Source organism: Podarcis gaigeae (assembly GCF_964106915.1).
Source record: "Podarcis gaigeae genome assembly, chromosome: 11".
In the NCBI taxonomy this organism is placed as follows: Eukaryota; Metazoa; Chordata; class Lepidosauria; order Squamata; family Lacertidae; genus Podarcis; species Podarcis gaigeae.
In genome coordinates this window covers 21115980-21134464 of record NC_139687.1, presented here as the reverse complement: position 1 = coordinate 21134464, position 18485 = coordinate 21115980, and the positions used below count along the sequence as shown (strand labels likewise).

Below are 18485 nucleotides of genomic sequence, written 5' to 3'. Positions count from 1 at the left end.
ACTATTTTTTTTGCTAAAAGCCTAAAAAGGAGTACTTAATGAAGGCATGTAAAGTAAAATACTGGATCAAAACTTGCTTGATTAGCGTTTGCTCTACAAATCCGCAAACATATATCAGATTATTATAAACTTTAATACCAAACAAACCTTTTGAACCTCCAATATATGCTTCTGCTTATGTTGTTAAAGCAAATCTATTTTTTCCTGTTGTGTTTCCCATTGACTTGTTTTTCTTTTCATTATGAGTTAAGCGATTACAGTTTTATTTAAAGTGGTGTCTGAAAAAAGTGTTTGTAAACTGGGGGAAGGCCATGCTTTACACGCTTTATCCTGAATCGATTAACGGGGTGGTAAAGCATAAACATGCCTCTTTTAAATTAAAGTAGAAAAAGGATCAAGGGAGTGGGTGGGAAGGGTAAAAGACCAGACCCCAAATTGCTGCTTATTTACATCTCAAGAGAAGTCTCCATTTCCATTTCAATAGAAGCCTCCATTAGTGCTTATAGGAACTCATCTGGAAATGCATATAGCAGTTGGCAGGGGGAAAGTTAATTTTCTCAGTAGCAGTCAGGCATGGCGGCATTGCTCATCTGCCTTCCCAGTACTGAGCATTACTGCTGCTTCCTGAGAGGGGAGATCCAGGGAGCTCAGGGTGATGCTGGAGATGCAGCAGAGCCAATCTGGTGCAACCTCCTGCCGTGCCTGCACCACACTCAGCTCCGCTGCACCTCTCAGGAACCAATAATAACACTCAGTGCTGGGAAGGCAGGTGAGTAGTGCAGCCTTATCTTCCAGACCGTTATGGCTCCCTCCTCATTCCATGTGGTTCTGCTGTTTAAAGACATACAAATTCATTGCATTCACGCTCTTGAATGCATCACACTTAGAGAGAATTCTATTTGGTTATGTTATCAAATCCCAGAATGGATTTTTGTACTTTAACTGCTGATTTCTATCTTTGTAGCTTTTCTAAAATGGCATCTTCCCAGTGCTTTTTTTCCTGGGAGTACGCATACCCCTAAACATTTTGTGAATCTAAGTTTTGCCTCATTGAGGGGCAGTATTTCAATATGAGTAGGAAAATGAGAGTACCCCTAAACATTTTTTTTTAGAAAAAAAGCACTGCATCTTCCTAAATTCATACAAACCTGTAAACATTATAGCATTCCTTTTTGATAATGTATGCCAATGTGAGACTATTAACTACAATGGTACCTTGGGTTACAAACACCTCAGGTTACAGACTCCGCTAACCTGGAAGTAGTACCTCGGGTTAAGAATTTTACCTGGGGATGAGAACAGAAATTGTGCGCCGGTGGCCTGGCGGCCGCTGGACACCCTATTGCTAAAGTGGTACCTCAGGTCAAGAACAGTTTCAGGTTAAGAACGGACCTCCGGAACGAATTAAGTTCATAACCAGAGGTACCACTGTACACTCTTATGCCTGATGATTAGAAGAGCAGTTTGAAAACAATGCATTGAAAGACTCTCCTCTTCCTTCTATTTGAAGTGGTTTGGAAACCTAGTTACCATGAATTGGTGGAACGACATATGGCTTAACGAAGGATTTGCATCTTACTTGGAGTATCTCGGTATATATTACATAATGCCCACAATGCCTCTGGTAGGTGTGAACTATATCATTGTTTATATAAAGTTTATCCAAACTGTGGGATTGTTTTCAGTCCCTTGAAATTAATGGGATCTATGCAATGGTTCTTTCATGTGAGGTCAGCAGTGTGGTGTAGTGGTTAAGAGCGGTAGTCTCGTAATCTGGGGAACCGGGTTCGCGTCCCTGCTCCTCCACATGCAGCTGCTGGGTGACCTTGGGCCAGTCACACTTCTTTGAAGTCTCTTAGCCCCACTCACCTCACAGAGTGTTTGTTGTGGGGGAGGAAGGGAAAGGAGAATGTTAGCCGCTTTGAGACTCCTGAAGGGGAGTGAAAGGCGGGATATCAAATCCAAACTCTTCTCCTCTTCTTCTTCTTACCTTGAGAGGCAGCGGCAGGCGTGGCCAGTCCTGCCAGGCAGAAAGGCTCCCCTTCAGCACCAGGCGCTCAGCTCCCAGGCAGGCCTTGCCCACAACAAGCACAAGAAAGGCCAGTGCAGTGCCTGCCTCCCTGCCCAGCTTCCCACTTATCTATCCATTCCCAACAGCAAGGGCTGATGGACTGGCTGGCTGGGCTCCCTTGCCTACTTGCTTGCTTACTGCAAGGCCACCTCAGCTTCTGGCAACCAGCACCCCTTGGTCAACCCCAGAGGCACCATTCACCTGGGGAGAACATTGTAGGCAGGGCTGCTGCAACAAACAGCTGTGCAAGCCTTTGGGAGGCAGAGATGTGAGAGGGCATTAGAGGAGGGAGGGAAGGAAAGAGGGACAGAGGGCAGTGTTGCCTGCGGCACCACTGATCATCATTCAAGGCATCCTAGGGTGCCACGGCACACTGGTTGAAAAACAGCTGCCCTAGCTAATAATTATGCCTTGTATACTAGGTCAAAGCTGTCTTCTACTGCTCTTTTGCGCTATGGTAATACTATAGACAATAGGTATTCTTTTTGTTGAAATTTTGTGCTATGTATTACTGAACTGATTCGCACTAATTATCTGTTGTTGTTTAGTCGTTTAGTTGTGTCCGACTCTTTGTGACCCCATGGACCAGAGCACGCCAGGCTCTGTAATGTAATGCTACATTATCTGTAGCAGATGGTAATTAAAATTAGGACATGATACTGGTTTCCTGACAATTACATTTCACATGCTGGCATTCCACAAATTGACTTTCTGCGATAAGAATTTCAGCCAAATACAGATTTTCTTGAAAGGGGTTATGAATGCAATGACTTGAATGAAGGTTTTTAAATAGGAAGCCTATTAAAAGTTTTATGAATTAAGTATAATTCTCAAAATAACTTAAAATGTGGTCTTTTATTTTTAGGTAAACATTGCTATTTTATGGTTATTTTCAGGACAACATCTTTAGTTACGAAGTGGTTCGACCTGTCTTGCGCATGGATAATGAACTACAAAATCAGTCTTTATCAGACACAGGTGAAAGACAAGAATCGGGTGCATTACTTAAACTGTTTGGTTTAATAACATACAAGAAGGTAAAAACAAAATTTGTAAGCAGTATATTAAAGGATTTTATCGGTCACATGATTTGAAAAGTTAGTATGAAATTGTCACTTTTTCATAACATGAGAAAGGGAATTCTCTGCCTCCATTGAATTGAACGGTAAAGCGTTTATGACGGTTTTCCCCAAGCTGGTGCCTTCTATGTGTTTTGAACCACCACTCCTGTTGCCCCCAAACTGTTTAGCCAATGATCTGGAATGATAGGAGGGTACCAGGTTTGAGAAGGCTTCCTGCTGCATTCGAAGTGGAGTCTGTATATCAAATAGCAGTGTACAGTGGGGGGGGGGGGACAGACGAGTGGCTCCTATGCACAGTTATGTTGGGGCAAGCCCCACTGAGAACAATGGCGTTTACTTCAAAGGAAGCATGTATAGGATCACACTATAAGTTAGGTCCATTCCTTTCAATCGGTCTGTTCTGAATAAAGCTTTGTTGAATACCACCCTATGTTCCCTTCACCTGTGAGGAGACACAATATGTGCCCACATAGCTAGAACTGGAGAGGGTTTTTAAGGAAGAGAATGACTGCCCGGCAGGTTTGATGTGGTCAGCAAACTTCATCATTGAATGCCACAAGTGCCTTTTTATTCTCCAGTCTGTTTCTTCTGATTTGTGAATTCGGATCAATGTGGCTGTTAGGCTGTGTGAGATATTTTTACTCTTCTTTGTATCATTTGTGAAAATTACCTTAGTAATTATATATGCCCATCCTGAATAAAGCATTCTGTGGCAAAATAGCCACTCACAAGATTCCATATAAAGCCATATAACAGTGTGAGATATACAAAATCTCATCACTTGGAGATGTATGATATGAGTGCAGGGAATCATTTTGAAGAAACTGTATAATATAAAAAGAATCTATATGGTTTTGCTGCAACATTCACACAGCTACCCATCTGAAAACACCCCCACAACAATCAATATATTTAATAAAACTACTAATTTGAATGTAATGTTGGTAGATTAATGTCTTGAGTTTCATGACTTGCGAAGTCTCATCATTCTAAATACATAAAGATAAATCATCTATATCTATATCTATTTTTCTCTCTCTTAGGGGGCTGCCATCATCCGGATGCTGTCCAACTTTGTGACTGAAAGGCTTTTAATGAAAGCACTTAATGTGAGTTTCAAAAACAACTTTACCACCAGTTGGATTCTCGCCGACTATTCAAAATGTGTTGTCACTGTGAATTGAACTAATTATACTTGTTTAATTACAGTCGTACCTGAATGCATTTTCCTTTTCAAATGCCAACCAGGATGATCTGTGGAATCACATTCAAAAGGTGATTAAAACCATTAGTGTTTTCGCTGGTGCTCTTGGAATATCCAGTGTGGGGGCATTCTTGGTCCTGTCCTGAAAGGCCTTCGAAGCAGGGCTGTGCATGGCCTCTCAATAAGAACTGAGACCCAATCTGGCACTTTGTGTTGGCCCCAGGTCAATGTGGGGCCTAACTGACCCGTATCCATATGCCAAATCAATTTAGGGGCTAGCTCTAATGCTTAATTAGGGTTTTTCATCCTAGTTTAAACATGTGGTCAGGAGAGGGCTGGGAGATGAATGACTTGTTTGACTCTGCCTGATGTGGTGTTCAGGGTTCAGCTAAAACCAGTGCACAACACTAGTTTGAACCAACAGTGCTGAACTTACTGTTCAGATGCTCTGCTAGTTTGGGCTCAGTGATGAGCAGCACCAAATACATTCTGCATTAAGCCTTTTTGACATGTTTCCAAGTCAGGTCTTTCCCTGAGCAGCAGCTCATTTTTTTATCTGATAGTTCAGGTGTGGGGAACCTTTGGCCCTCCAGATGTTGAACTACAACTTTCATCAGCCCCAGTAGGCACGTCAGGGCTGCTGCAGTTCAGCAACATCTGGAGGGCCAAACATTCCCACATCTATGATAGCTTATGTCTGGTACGTGATATTACCTTGCAGGCAGTGGTTAATAGCCCATTTAACACACACAAAAGTCTATATGAATCTCAGTACATTTATATATCTGTAGTTGTCTATAGTCCTTTCCGCCACCATCTGTGGGCAGTCATGTGCCCTCAGTCAGCAAAGCATGAGTGTGCCAGAAAGCAGTGTGTGAAGTGCAAACTAATCCCACATGAAAAGTTTCTACTTACCGTATTTTTTGCTCCATAAGACGCACCCGACCATAAGACGCACCTAGTTTTTAGAGGAGGAAAGGGGGAAAGCCCCGTTTTTTGGGGGGGGGGATCAGCTCACAGTTGTGCAGCTTCATTTGCAACGGGGAAAAGCCCTGTTTTTTTGAGGATCAGCTCAAAGTTGTGCAGCTTCTTTTGCAAAGGGGAAAAGCCCCCTTTTTTGAGGATCAGCTCAAGTTGTTGAGCTTACTTTGCAACGGGAAAATATCCTGTTTTATGGGGTTCAACTCACAGTTCTGCAGCTTCTTTAAGAAAGGAAAGGGAGCCATTTCTACAGTTTCCAGACAGATAATCTAATCAGCCAGTCACATGTCCCTGGGGAAACAAACAGCCTTCATCTGCAGAACATTCAACAGTGGAGGTCTGGGCAAGGGGGCAGGGCCAGAAAGCGAGCCAGGAATCACCCACACATTCACTCCATAAGATGCACAGACATTTCCCTTTACTTTTTAGCAGGAAAAAAGTGTGTTTTATGGAGTGAAAAATACGGTAATAAAGACTTGGAGAATAAAGTAGGTGGAGAAAAAGCCCCCATCCCACTTCAAGAACTGCTTAGATCAGGCATCCTATACATAATTGACAGTTTCATCACCCAGGCCCAAATTAGTATGGTAACCGGCTTCAATAGGATAAGTTGCTCTGGCAAATCTGGAGCTCAACAGGGGCCTTTCATCCCTCTTGGACCAGGCTATACCTCCCAGGCTCCCGTCCTGTCCTGAAGAGGAGAGAGCCTTAAAGTGGTAGTCCTTTGGCCTGAAGTCTAATACAGTGGTGCCTCGCAAGACGAAATTAATCCGTTCTGTGAGGCTCTTCGTATAGCGGTTTTTTCGTCTTGCGAAGCAAGCCCATTGACAGCTTAGCAGATTAGCGCTATTAGCGGTTTAACGGCTTTTAGCGGATCAGCTGATAAGCAGCTTATCAGCGGATCAGCTGATAAGCGGCTTAGCGGCTTAGGAAAAGGGGGGAAAGGGGGGGAACTGCAGGAACTCGCAAGACATTTCGTCTTGCGAAGCAAGCCCATAGGGAAATTCGTTCTGCGAAGCGCCTCCAAAACGGAAAACCCTTTCGTCTAGCGGGTTTTCCGTTTTGTGAGGTGTTCATCTTGCGGGGCACCACTGTACTCTGAGGCTTTGTGTGTTACCTGTATTTGTAAGGAGATACCAGTGAGCTAATAGCCTATGATGTGAAGAGACTAGTCACTCAGTCTTGCTTGGGTGGTACTGTCTCTGGACGTCTGTTTGAGGGATTCTGTTCAGCTCCACTCCAGAGTCAGGCCTGGGTCAGGGATCAGCAATCCCACATCTTGCACTGCTCAGCCCCCTGATCCAATGGGATCTTCTTCTCCGAGTTGGACACCTCGTTGCTGCTTGAGGTGGGTAATGGCAACCTTGCTTATGAAAACTGATCTGTAAAGTTCGCCCCCCGCTCCATACGAGCTATTAAATGTTTAAGAATGCTGGATTTTACTTGTGTATGAACCAGCAAATAGTACCTGGAAAACCTGCTGTTAGTACAAGTAGAAACATTTATGTGAAATTAAATAAACCAAACTGTTTTCTAATCCAGACTTTTCTTGAAGGTAGTAGATGAACAGAATGACCTCCAGTTGCCGGCGCCAGTAAAAGTTATAATGGACTCATGGACCTGCCAACATGGCTTGCCACTCCTAACAGTAAATCTGACCACTGGGAACATCAGTCAGGAACAGTTTTATTCTAAAAAAGGAACAAACAAGACCAAGTATGCCTAATTTAGGACAATTGTTTTAATTTTGATTTCATAAAGTACATTGGTATATATTTGAATAGTAGGTAACTCTTTTCTTCTGATAATCTTCTATTTTTGCCTGAACTATAATTAGCCACATCTTCTGACTCTGCAAATTATGTTTTGCACTTCCCTTCCAAAGTAGACATTGAAATCCACCTTGGATGTCAACATGAATTATGGGGTTGTGCCAAAAAGGAGATGCGAAACATGCACGCGAGGGGGGGGGGGGGAGGGAAATGCAACCCTAGGGCTAATTTCTGATCCTCCACACCGTGGTTTGGATGATCATCTGAAATGGGCCGTTGTATTGTTTTTGTTCTCTGTTAAGAGCTCTCAGTAGTATGCTGTAAACAGCTTTGAGGTTTTTCTTAAAAATATAAAGTGGTATAGAAACTAAATAAATAGTTGCATTTTGTCAAAGCACTGTTGATTCTCTTCACATTAAACTGAAAGGCTTTTACTGGTGTCAAATATATGACAATGTGTGCCGCTCCAAGTGTCGTGCACACACATCGTTTCCATAACTCCTATGATCTCAGATTTTGTGTCAGGATCACTTGGCATTTAATGCAAGATGCATCTTTTGGCTGGGGGGGGGGGAATGGTGTGCATAAATGAGGCACACCTGGAACCTTGGGACTGTAATATCTGGGTTCAGTTTTCTGGGCTTTCAGGACCAACCATATTCATGTGAAGGCAATTTATTTTAACTGTTTTTATACCAAATTTTAAATTGTAACCTGTCCAGGGATCTGCTGGTGGAGGGTGAATAATAAATTTGATGAAAATTATGATGATGAAAGTCAGATATGTTTAACAGTGCTTGCTTCTATATGGATTGTTCCCACTACATGAAAGCACACTGCACAGAAATCCATGAGACTTGCTTGCAAGTAAATCCAAGGGCATGTGGATGACTATGGCTTCCCAGTTATTAGTTATGGAAAGTGAAGGTTTGTCATGCATATACAAAGCTTGACTTTCCAAATCTCATGGAAGTTGGAATTGGAGTCTGAGAAAGTTAGTGTAGCTTGAATCAAAACTCACACCAAGTTCCAGAGTAAGCTGCTCTTGCTTGTGCCCAATATGATTAAAGTGAGTATTCTGTAGGTGCTGATGCGATTTGAAATGCACATTTAAAACGATAAAGAAGTTAAAAGGAAAGGCCGAGAGAATTAGATTTTTTTTTCAGAAAACGTTTCCTAAATGTAAGTTATTTTATTGTATTTGAACCATTTATTTACTTAGGTTCAATAAATAATCATGTGTTTCTGTCCTTAATGAAGCAACATGTGGACGATTCCCATTTCTTGGTTAAGAAACGGAACTGTACAACCTTTGGCATGGCTTGATAAGAGCAGCAGTAAGTAGTTTTTTCTCTCTTTGAATTTAAGAAAGCCTCTACAGGATTTGCAATACACAATCTTGAAAACAGGCTAAAAGCATATTAAGAGCAATTCAAATAGCAGGGAGAAGGGGAACAAAATGCCAGATCTAGAGCTCTGCTGGGTTTGTGGCAGTAGGAAAAGAGGAGAGTGTTTTCCCCTCCCCTTGCCAGTCTGTTTCAGGGGCTGGCATATGTTCTCACCCCTAATGCTGGTGAAATAGGAACACTTTAGATCCATCACATTCAAGCACTCCTCAGCACATTCCCATTTTGCTTCTACTGACATTGGAGCCTCAACACGGTTAGGGAAAGAGACACAAGTTTCTGGCTTTATGATGTAGTGAGGAAGCACTGGTTTTAATAGTCATACTCCTATCTCTTTTGGGATATACCGTATTTTTCGCTCTATAGGACACACTTTCCCCCCTCCAAATATATATATATATATATATATTTAAATGATATTTATTAAGAATTTGGAAATTACAAAAAGAAGAAAAGAAAAGAGTCAAACACAGCAAAACAATACAATACAGCACAAAAACAAAAACACTACATAAATATAACAAATCAAAAAGAAAAACAATTAAAAACATTCAATACTTTCAATATTATTATCTTTCCTTAACTTGTTTCAGCGACTTTCTCACACCTCCCTTTTTTGTATCCCACTTCAATTAATTGTTTCAGCAAATCATTTCCATCTTCCTCAATTCTTTGTCCTATAATTTATCTTAACAGGTTCTAACCTTATTTTCCCTTTAATCCCATTACAATTTATTGTACTTAATTCTTTATAGCCTTTCTGCTAAAACCATGTAACTTCATTCCAACATCTTTCTAACATTCCTTAATTTTACAGTGTTTCTGTAGATAGTCTTTAAATTTCTTCCAATCTTCTTCCACCGACTCTTCTCCCTGGTCTCGGATTCTGCCAGTCATTTCCACCAGTTCCCCCTCCAAATATTAAGGGGAAATGTGTGTGCGTCCTATGGAGCGAATGCAGGCTCCTTGGCTTCAGCAATAGCAATGCAAAGCCTCCGAAGCGCAGAGGGAGCTCTCCCTCCGCGCTCTGGAGGCTACATGTTGCTATCGCTGAAGCCTGGAGAGCGAGAGGGGTTGGTGCGCACCGACCCCTCTCACTCTCCAGGCTTCAGGGATAGCCGCCTGAAGCCTTCAGAGTGCAGCGGGAGCTCCTGCTGGGCTCTAGAGGCTTCAAGTTCCTTTTGCTGAAGCCAGGAGAGCAAGACTCTCCTGGCTCCAGCAGAGAGGGAGAGCTGCGCAGCACCCCTTCTGTCAAGCGGGAGGAGAAATGGAATTTATTTATATGCCGCCCAGCTGACTAGGTTGCCCCAGCTATTCTGGGCGGCTTGCAGCAAATTAAAACAAGGTAAGGCATTAAAAACCTCCCTATACAGGGCTGCCTTCAGATGTCTTCTAAAAGTCCAATAGTTGTTTATTTCATTGACATCTGGTGGGAGGATGTTCCACAGGGTGGGAGCCACTACCGAGAAGGTCCTTCGCCTGGTTCCCAGGGTTTTTTGGGTTTTTTTTGCTTTTTTGTGCATTGTAGGACGCACATATGTGTATTGTCATATGTTTTATCTTACCTTAGAAATGAGCCCACAGTCTTCATGTGAAGTCTTCACATGCCTACAAAGACCACCAAATTCATGCCAACTTTGTTTCCTTCATGCCACTTGCAGAAATATTTCCAGAAATGAAGATATCAGATTCAGAACATGATTGGATTATTTTAAATGTGAATTGGACTGGCTACTATAGAGTTAATTATGACCAGAAGTCTTGGAGAAGACTGGCCAAAGTGCTTGAAAGAAACCCAAAGGTAAGGTAATGATTATTATATAGTCATGTGACCTTCTTTGTCAAGACAACCTCCTTTTTTATGTGGGGAGTACAGCTTCTTTTTATATGTGGAGAATCACCTTTTTCTTTTACCACTGGTGATTCACCTTCTAAATGCTGCCACCAAATATTTGTACTATATATATATATATATATATATATATATATATATATATTACCAATGCCTTTAATTATATTCCAGTAGCTGTGTTAATTTAGACGTGAAATAAAAACATGTCTGGCTGGTTTTGTAATTAAATAAAAGTAACAATATATTCTTTACTTATTATCAACTATACAGATATGTTACAGATAGGTAGCCGTGTTGGTCTGCCATAGTCAAAACAAAATAAAAAAATTCCTTCCAGTAGCACCTTAAAGACCAACTAAGTTAGTTCTTGGTATGAGCTTTCGTGTGCATGCACACTTCTTCAGATACACTGAAACAGAAGTCACCAGACCCTTCTATATAGTGAGAAGGTGGGGAGGGTTATTACTCAGAAGGGTGGTGGGAATGGGTGATTGGCAGATAGCTGTGATGAGCCTGTTGACGACTCTTAACGACTGCAATAGGTCTTACAGGAAAAAGCAAGGGTCTGAACAAAGACATTGGATTCTTATCTCATTATACATGACAAAGCCATTTTTCACCTTCTCACCCCTTGCTTTTTCCTGTTGTTTAGGCAAGTCAACCCAAACTCTTAATTTTATTTAGTATATCTGTTATAAAACTTCAGATTTTTAAAAATTATTTGATATATTCTATGCCTACTTTAAGATTTTATTTTAACCGTATTTTGTTATGAAAAGTTTACATTTTTTAAATGTAATTCCGTTGCTTGAGTGCTATGTAAACTTTGTTAAGTAAATGAAATCAATGTCCCAGTTCCAAATGTGCAACATCTCACATTACATTCATCTTGGAATAATTGAGAACCATTTCAATTAAAAGTATGAATGAGCTTGACTTCAGGTGCTGCAGATTCTTGTGAATATCTGGAAATGCAGTAGACGTATTTAATGAACTGTTTGGACCTTTTGAACACGTAGATTTAATGGATGCTCTTTTGCAGGCCATTCCTTCTGTAAGCAGATTCCAACTGTTCGGAGATGCCTTTGAGCTGCGATGGTAAGCATACCTCCCAAAGACAGTTTTTTGCTATATTTGTAAATGAGCTCCATACTTTTCCCACTTCTGTCTGCTTCTTTACACACACACACACACACACACACACACACACACACACACACACCCCTTCTTCTGCACCACCTTTTCCTTTGAGAGTGCAGGGTGCTTAGCACAAAAGAGTTAAGGGGAAAGTGGACATGGATAATGTTGTCCTATGTTAGGCTGCAGTCTCCCCAGTTCCTTAGAATAGCTTCACCAGCTATGATGATCACAGCTGCAAATTCAGTGAAAGAGCTCCCCCACCTTCCTTTCCCCTTGGCTTACTCCAGTGATGGCCAAACCTGGCCCTCCAGCTGTTTTGGGACTACAATTCCCATCATCCCTGACCACTGGTCCTGTTTGCTGGGGATGATGGGAGTTGTAGTCCCAAAAAAGCTGGAGGGCCAAGTTTGGCCATCACTGGCTTACTTCCTCAACCAGTGTAAATGCACAAGCAGATTAGCTGCTGGAAAAGTGGTGGGAAACCTTTGGGTTCCATGAGCCCTGCAGCTCCGTTGGGATTCGGTCGACAGGCCCTGATACAGGAGCAGGGTCTCTTTCTGGTGTGCCTTGACTTCAGCCACTTGGGAAAGTGGAGCAGGAATGCTGGCTTCTCCCCACCCCAACCTCCCAGTAGAACAGAGAGTTTCAGAGGAGACTGGGGAGGGCCATGGATTGCCAAGGGGGAACAGCAGTGTAGCAACCCCCTCCGGCACCTGGGGTGGACCAGTGCAGTATTATAGCCTGAAACTAGGCAGGCCAGTTTCCAGAGGAGTGCTTGTTTGCAATCCCATCAGTCACAAAGCCAAATTTTGCAACTGAGCATGCCATACCTTGTCTTTAAAATCTTGACAGGCAGTGCATGGAGACTGTTGGTACATCTTGGTTGCTTCTGTGCAGTCCTGAACATCTTGTGTCCACTGCCAAGCCTGTACCATTATGTGCTGGAATAAAGATTTCTTTCTTTACCTCTATGCAGCAACTGTTGTCTGCATGTATTGGGTGTGAGACATGACACATTTTGACCTGGTGGGCCAGATATTTCTCTTGCATCACTACCATCCTGTGGGCCAATTCTGACAGGTGAGTGGGCTCACCCAGCTGTCAATCATCTGAGGTCATAATGATGCCTGGTGATTGACAAGCAGTGGTCCCACCTCTCTCTCAAAGTTGGCCTATAGGGCTAGGGGGAGATAGTGACAAAACAGGATAGAGTTCCCTGTGCATTCGCTGATGGCAGCCGGTGGGTGTCTGTCCTGCTTTCTGCAGGGTTTTGGTCTGTGAGAACCTTCACTGTTCTGTTTAATCAGCTAAGGTGTACACTGACCATAATGAAGGCCTGCTCTATTTGTCCCCCAAATGTATAATTTGCAGCACATTTTTAAGCTGCTTACTCAGAAGCAAGTTCGACACAGTAGACTCCTTGGTGTGCTTAGAATTAGAACCTTACTCATAGAGGCTTTTGCCTGTGCAGCCAGCAGCCGATCACATAGCGAGTTCTCATAGACAACTTTGATCCTGCACTCCAAACATGTGCTTCCTGGTCTGCCTCTAGCCTGTGTCTTGCTCCTGCCCTCTCTTTGCTCCAGTTCTGAGTCCAGCCCACCTGGCCTCCCTTCTCCAGCCTCAACCTGCTTCCTGACTCTGCTTCCAGCTCCGCTTCCTCCTCCTATAAATTGCCTGCCTGGAATATCACCATTCAATAATATTTGAACTGTGAGTATATAATACACTGCTGTCTGCTGCACCTAATTCTGCTGGGACTTTCCTCCATTTGTGTCCTGACACGTAAACCATTAAAGTTGGGGTCATAATGCCAGATTGCCACATTAGTTACACTGTGTGGGGTGCAGCACCGTGTAGGAAGTGATTTGGGTTATGAAGCTTCCCTTGCTGTTGTGTGATTTCAGGTATGTCAGTGTAGACCCTTCATGTGGGAAGCTGCTTCCACACGAAGTTTCTCCCATTGCATTGCTGTCACTAAAGTTCCTTAGAAATTTAAGATTGTGCTTGAATCTGATTGATTTCACTTGGATTCAAGCTTAAATAACATTGCGTGCCCAGGCAGCGACCCCCTGACTACGAGAGACCACCAGAAGGAATAACGGCTTGTGACAAGGTGTTAGGGAATTAAAAATTGGCCACAACTTTATTAAACCTTTCAGATGCAGGAAGACCTCAGCTTAGGCATTGGGCATGTATCCCTCCCAGCCCCCCAGCCGGGGAAACTGGGACTCCTCAGGGTGAATGGGATATGGAAGGGTACACTGCAAGATGCTTGTGTACGCAGGCAGCCCACCCCATATCCGCTCAACGCAGGGGAGTTCACTGATAACCTTTCAATGTGTGGCCAGTGACTCTTTTCATAAACCCCTTTAAGAGGGGACCCTGGAATCTTGGTCGCGGGAGTGTGTGAGTCACCACTCCCCCCCATTTAGAGAAGATAGACCGATAGACCAAAGGATTCCGCTCAAGGCCTCAAACCGCCAAAGTTGTGACAGTTGCTACGGGGAAGGCAAAACCTGCCAATGCAGGAGAATTCCTTCCCGGCTCTTCAACAGCAACCATCAAAAGACCGTAGCAGCGCCCACTGAACAGGAAGGGAAATGGTTAACCAGCAAACAAGCATTAAGCAAAGGGAAGGGTGGGTGAGTGAAGCTCCAGAGCCAACGGCATGGTTGCTGCTGGCTCCGCCTCCTATTTATGCAACTGGCCCCGCCTCCACACGATGCTGATAGGTTAAGTGGGGTTTGGCGGGAACCCTCAGTGACTAGCACAGGGAGGTGGGCCAGCCCAACCAGCTGGCCCGGGGTGTGTGTGTGTGCTGTGTGCGGTCCCGCAAAGGGCGCCCACAAAGGGAGGTGTGAGCACTCATTCCCTGGAAACCACTCATAGACCTCAGTGCCTGGGGATTTTCTCAGCTCTGGATGCCCATCAAAGCTTTTTAAACTTTCACTTCCTATAACTGACAACTGTGAAGCTACACATGTGCAAATGGCCCCACTTTGAATCACGGCTTCACATTCGCCGGATCATGAACTTTGCATGGAAGCAAGTTCTGTGGATTTCAGTAGAATCTGCTTTCATATAAAGGACTCTTTGCATATCATTTCTAAATGGAGACACTTCAGTTTGTAAACAACCCAGCATTCCCCTAGCACAGGGGTAGGCAACCTAAGGCCCGCGGGCTGCTGGATGTGGCCCAATTGCCTTCTCAATCCGGCCCACAGACGGTCCAGGAATCAGCTTGTTTTTACATGAGTAGAATGTGTGCTTTTATTTAAAATGCATCTCTGGGTTATTTGTGGGGCATAGGAATTCGTTCATTCCCCCCCCCCCCATATAGTCCGGCCCAGCACATGGTCTGAGGGACGTTGGACCAGCCCACGGCTGAAAAAGGTTACTGACCCCTGCCCTAGCAGAATATTCTTTTGTGAGCTCTCTTTAAAGTATTTCAAGAGCAGACCATTTATTTGCTTGTAATCATTGTCTAATAATGAAAACACCCATACACATATGTACATAGCTGCTTGTATGCATTGCTTAAATATGATTTCTTTTAATATAGGTCTGGTTATACTGAGTATGATACTCCACTATATTTAACTAAGTACCTTGAAAAGGAAGATGATACCTTAGTGTGGGAATCGGTACTGCATCATCTAGAAGTTGAGAGTTGGGGGCTCATTCAGAGGGATTATGAATTATACCCAGTTTTAAAGGTATCTAAATTCTGAAATTTAGGGTGCTTATTTTGCAATGAGTACAGATACTTGCTGGTATGACATTTCCCCATTTGAATGCATGCAGAAAAGTGGCCATTAATGTAACATCCAAAGAGTTAGCTACAGTGGTGCCTCGCAAGACGAAAAGAATCCGTTCCGCGATTCTCTTCGTCTAGCGGTTTTTTTGTCTTGCGAAGCAAGCCCATTGATGGCTTAGCGGATTAGCGCTATTAGTGGCTTAGCGGCTTTTAGCGGCTTAGCGGATAAGCAGATGAGCGGCTTAGCGGCTTAGAAAAAGGGGAGGGAAGGAAACAAAAGTCGGGAAAACTCGCAAGACATTTTCGTCTTGCGAAGCAAGCCCATAGGAAATTCGTTTTGCGAAGCACCTCCAAAACGGAAAACCCTTTTGTCTAGCGGGTTTTTCGTCTTGCGAGGCATTCGTCTTGCGGGGCACCACTGTATATGTCTTGCTGTCCACTTAGGAATTATGTGTTATTTCCATCCTCATTCTAAGTAGAAAAAAACCATTCACACGAGCAGCAGCAATATGTTCTGTTATTTCGTCAGTGAAATAATTTTTTGACATTGCAGGGTCATATTTTAATATAAATTAGATATAATAATCTCTGCTATAATCGTTGTTATTGCCATTCAGTGTCTAAAACACTAAATATTGTACAGAACACATGGGGGAAATATCCTTGTCCAAACAGGCTTTCTATCAAATGTAGACAAAGGAAATAATAATAAAATAAATATTGGAGGAGGAAAAGGAGAATGCTAAAATGAAAACCACAGTATCTTAACCTAGGTTATCTACTTAAGGCTGTGTGCAGACCCTATACATGCTTACCTGGGACAAAAAGAAAATTTATTTCAGTGGGACTTCTGAGTAGATATGAAAAGATTGTGCTGTTTGTATTAGAAGAAACGTAATAAAAGTAGAGTTCATCTATATGTTACATCTTTCTCTTTTCTCCAAAGAAATATTTCTTAACAAGGATTTCACCAATATGTCATCATTATACAAATCTCCTTCGTCAGAGCTTTGAAGTACTGGGAGATGAATTTTATACTGTGTAAGTCCTTAATTTTTTTAATAAGCCAGCATCCTTATCATGGAATGTGCAACATAAAGGTAAGCCATCAGTTTATGTTTATCAGCCGTACCGTGCTAGGGCTTCTTCATTACTGACCTTTCCTTAAAAAAATTCCTGCAAGTTACAGCCACAAATCCTTCTGTGATTTCCCACCTCCACCCTATCCTGTCCCCGGTCTTGTAAATTTTGTGCTAGTTGTTCGAGTTGCCCTGTCATCCAAGCATATGAACATAGACTGGGAATCTATTCAACCACGGGATAGAATTGCAAATTTGGAAGAAATTAAAAAGCCACCTGGCCGAACCCCATGCACAGAAACAGAACTATTCACTCATCAATCCCACCCTACTTCTGAAATCAGATTGTGCAGTCCCGATGAGAGCAGATAAACTGGACAATAGGAGACAAACTGGACAATAGAAAGCTGCCTTATTGGTTTATCTAGCTCTATGTACTGTATACACGTAACTGGCAGCAACTCTCCAGGGTTTCAGACAGGTAACCTTTCCTAGCCTTACCTGGAGATGCTGGCAAACTGGTACTTGAATTCAAAGCAGATGCTCTACCAATGGGCCATGGCCATTCCCTATAAATAAACTCACATAAAAACTCAGGTGCCCAAAGGTACCTGCAGAGGAAGCAGTTCCAGGTGACTCCAGTGATGGTGCATTAGTTCACATCAACTCCCCCCTTTTTTTGGGGGGGGGATGCAACACATTTACTGTATTTTTCACTCTGTAGGACACACCTGACCATAGGACGCACCTTTTTTTAGAGGGGGAGAACAAGAAAAAAATATTCTCCCCCTCTCTGCTCAGCGCCCCTTCAGTGAAGGGGCAGGAGAAACGGAGCCCCTTCCATTTCTCCTCCCGCTTCGCTGAAGGGGCGCTTCGCAGCTCTCCCTCTCTGCTGAAGCCAGGAGAGTCTTGCCCTCAGGCTTCAGCAAAAGGAACCTGAAGCCTCCGGAGCGCAGCGCAAGTTCCCGCTGCGTTCTGGAGGCTTCGCGTTGCTATCGCTGAAGCCAAGGAGCCTGCATTCACTCCATAGGATGCACACACATTTCCCCTTATTTTTTTGGAGGGGGAAAAGTGCATCCTATAGAGCGAAAAATACGGTAATATGTTTTTCTGTCTGTCTCCTTTTATTTATTCATTTACATTTTGTTCTTTCTTCCAAAAAGGGGCATAGGAACCATTATAAAAACTGCATGTTGGTTGGGAGTCCGTGACTGTTTAGACCTAGCTTCCGAAATCTTCACCAAGTGGATGAACAACCCCGATTTTGAGTGAGTATGGTGCATATAATATCTGTCTGCAAATTTATGACTGAGAAAATACTAGCTGGTTACGGATGATTCCTGCTGGAATTCAGTAAAAAGGATTTTCTTCCCCTTCTGACAGGTCAGATACACATTTGGTTATAAAGAATCATAGTATTGGAAGGGACCCCTAACACCCCTGCAGTGCAGGAATATGCAGCTGTCCCATACGGGGATTGAACCTGCAACCTTGGCATTATCATCAGCACCATGCTCTAACCAACTAATCTATCCAGGCTGTCGTGTATTGGAGCAAGTGAAATTTTCACAAAACCCTTCATAAAAAAAAACACGGTTATTCAGTACACAGAATGGCTGAGTAGGTTTTTCTTTGCGTTAGGTGTTGATTCATTTGGAAGGGGCCACAATTAGAGTGTGAAAAGGAGTGGAAGTTAGCTTCACACATGGCAATACAGTAACACATCAGTAACACATCCTATTAGCAAAGTAATAGTTATAGTTAAAGAAGTTCAGTTGTTCTTTGAACAGCATATTGCTGCACAAATAAGTGAAATTGTAATAGTCCAAGTAATGTTCATCATTTTCTCCATTGACTGCTTTCTATCATAATTAACAAACAGTACAAATACTAAAGGCTTTTGAATAAAAACAAAAGCTTTTCAATAAAAAGGAGAGATCGTAAACATATTTCTGAAATATTCACAGAAGTTTCTTAGTTGAAGATTTGAAAGATTTTCAGAATTCTCAAGTTAAATATTTGAAAACACAAAATTTCAAACTTGGTTTAATTATTCTCATGATGTTGTCCTCTTTGTACGTAGGTCATATTTTTATAGGAATACTCCATTTTATCAGAAAAGAGTATAGCATTCCCAA

At 42.7% G+C, this 18485-nt stretch overlaps 1 protein-coding gene across 2 annotated transcripts in view; it reads left to right on the top strand.

Annotated features, from left to right (window-relative positions):
- The window catches only part of LVRN (laeverin), a 37957-nt gene that overhangs the window by 13881 nt on the left and 5591 nt on the right, over positions 1–18485 (top strand). For both annotated transcript variants that reach the window (XM_083702263.1, XM_083702264.1), the window contains 11 exons: positions 1511–1624; positions 2968–3108; positions 4197–4262; positions 4363–4428; positions 6894–7054; positions 8371–8447; positions 10178–10317; positions 11411–11466; positions 15074–15227; positions 16215–16309; positions 17511–17615. In XM_083702263.1, the coding sequence (XP_083558389.1) occupies positions 1511–1624; positions 2968–3108; positions 4197–4262; positions 4363–4428; positions 6894–7054; positions 8371–8447; positions 10178–10317; positions 11411–11466; positions 15074–15227; positions 16215–16309; positions 17511–17615 (1175 nt within the window). The remainder of the gene's footprint in view (positions 1–1510; positions 1625–2967; positions 3109–4196; positions 4263–4362; positions 4429–6893; positions 7055–8370; positions 8448–10177; positions 10318–11410; positions 11467–15073; positions 15228–16214; positions 16310–17510; positions 17616–18485) is intronic.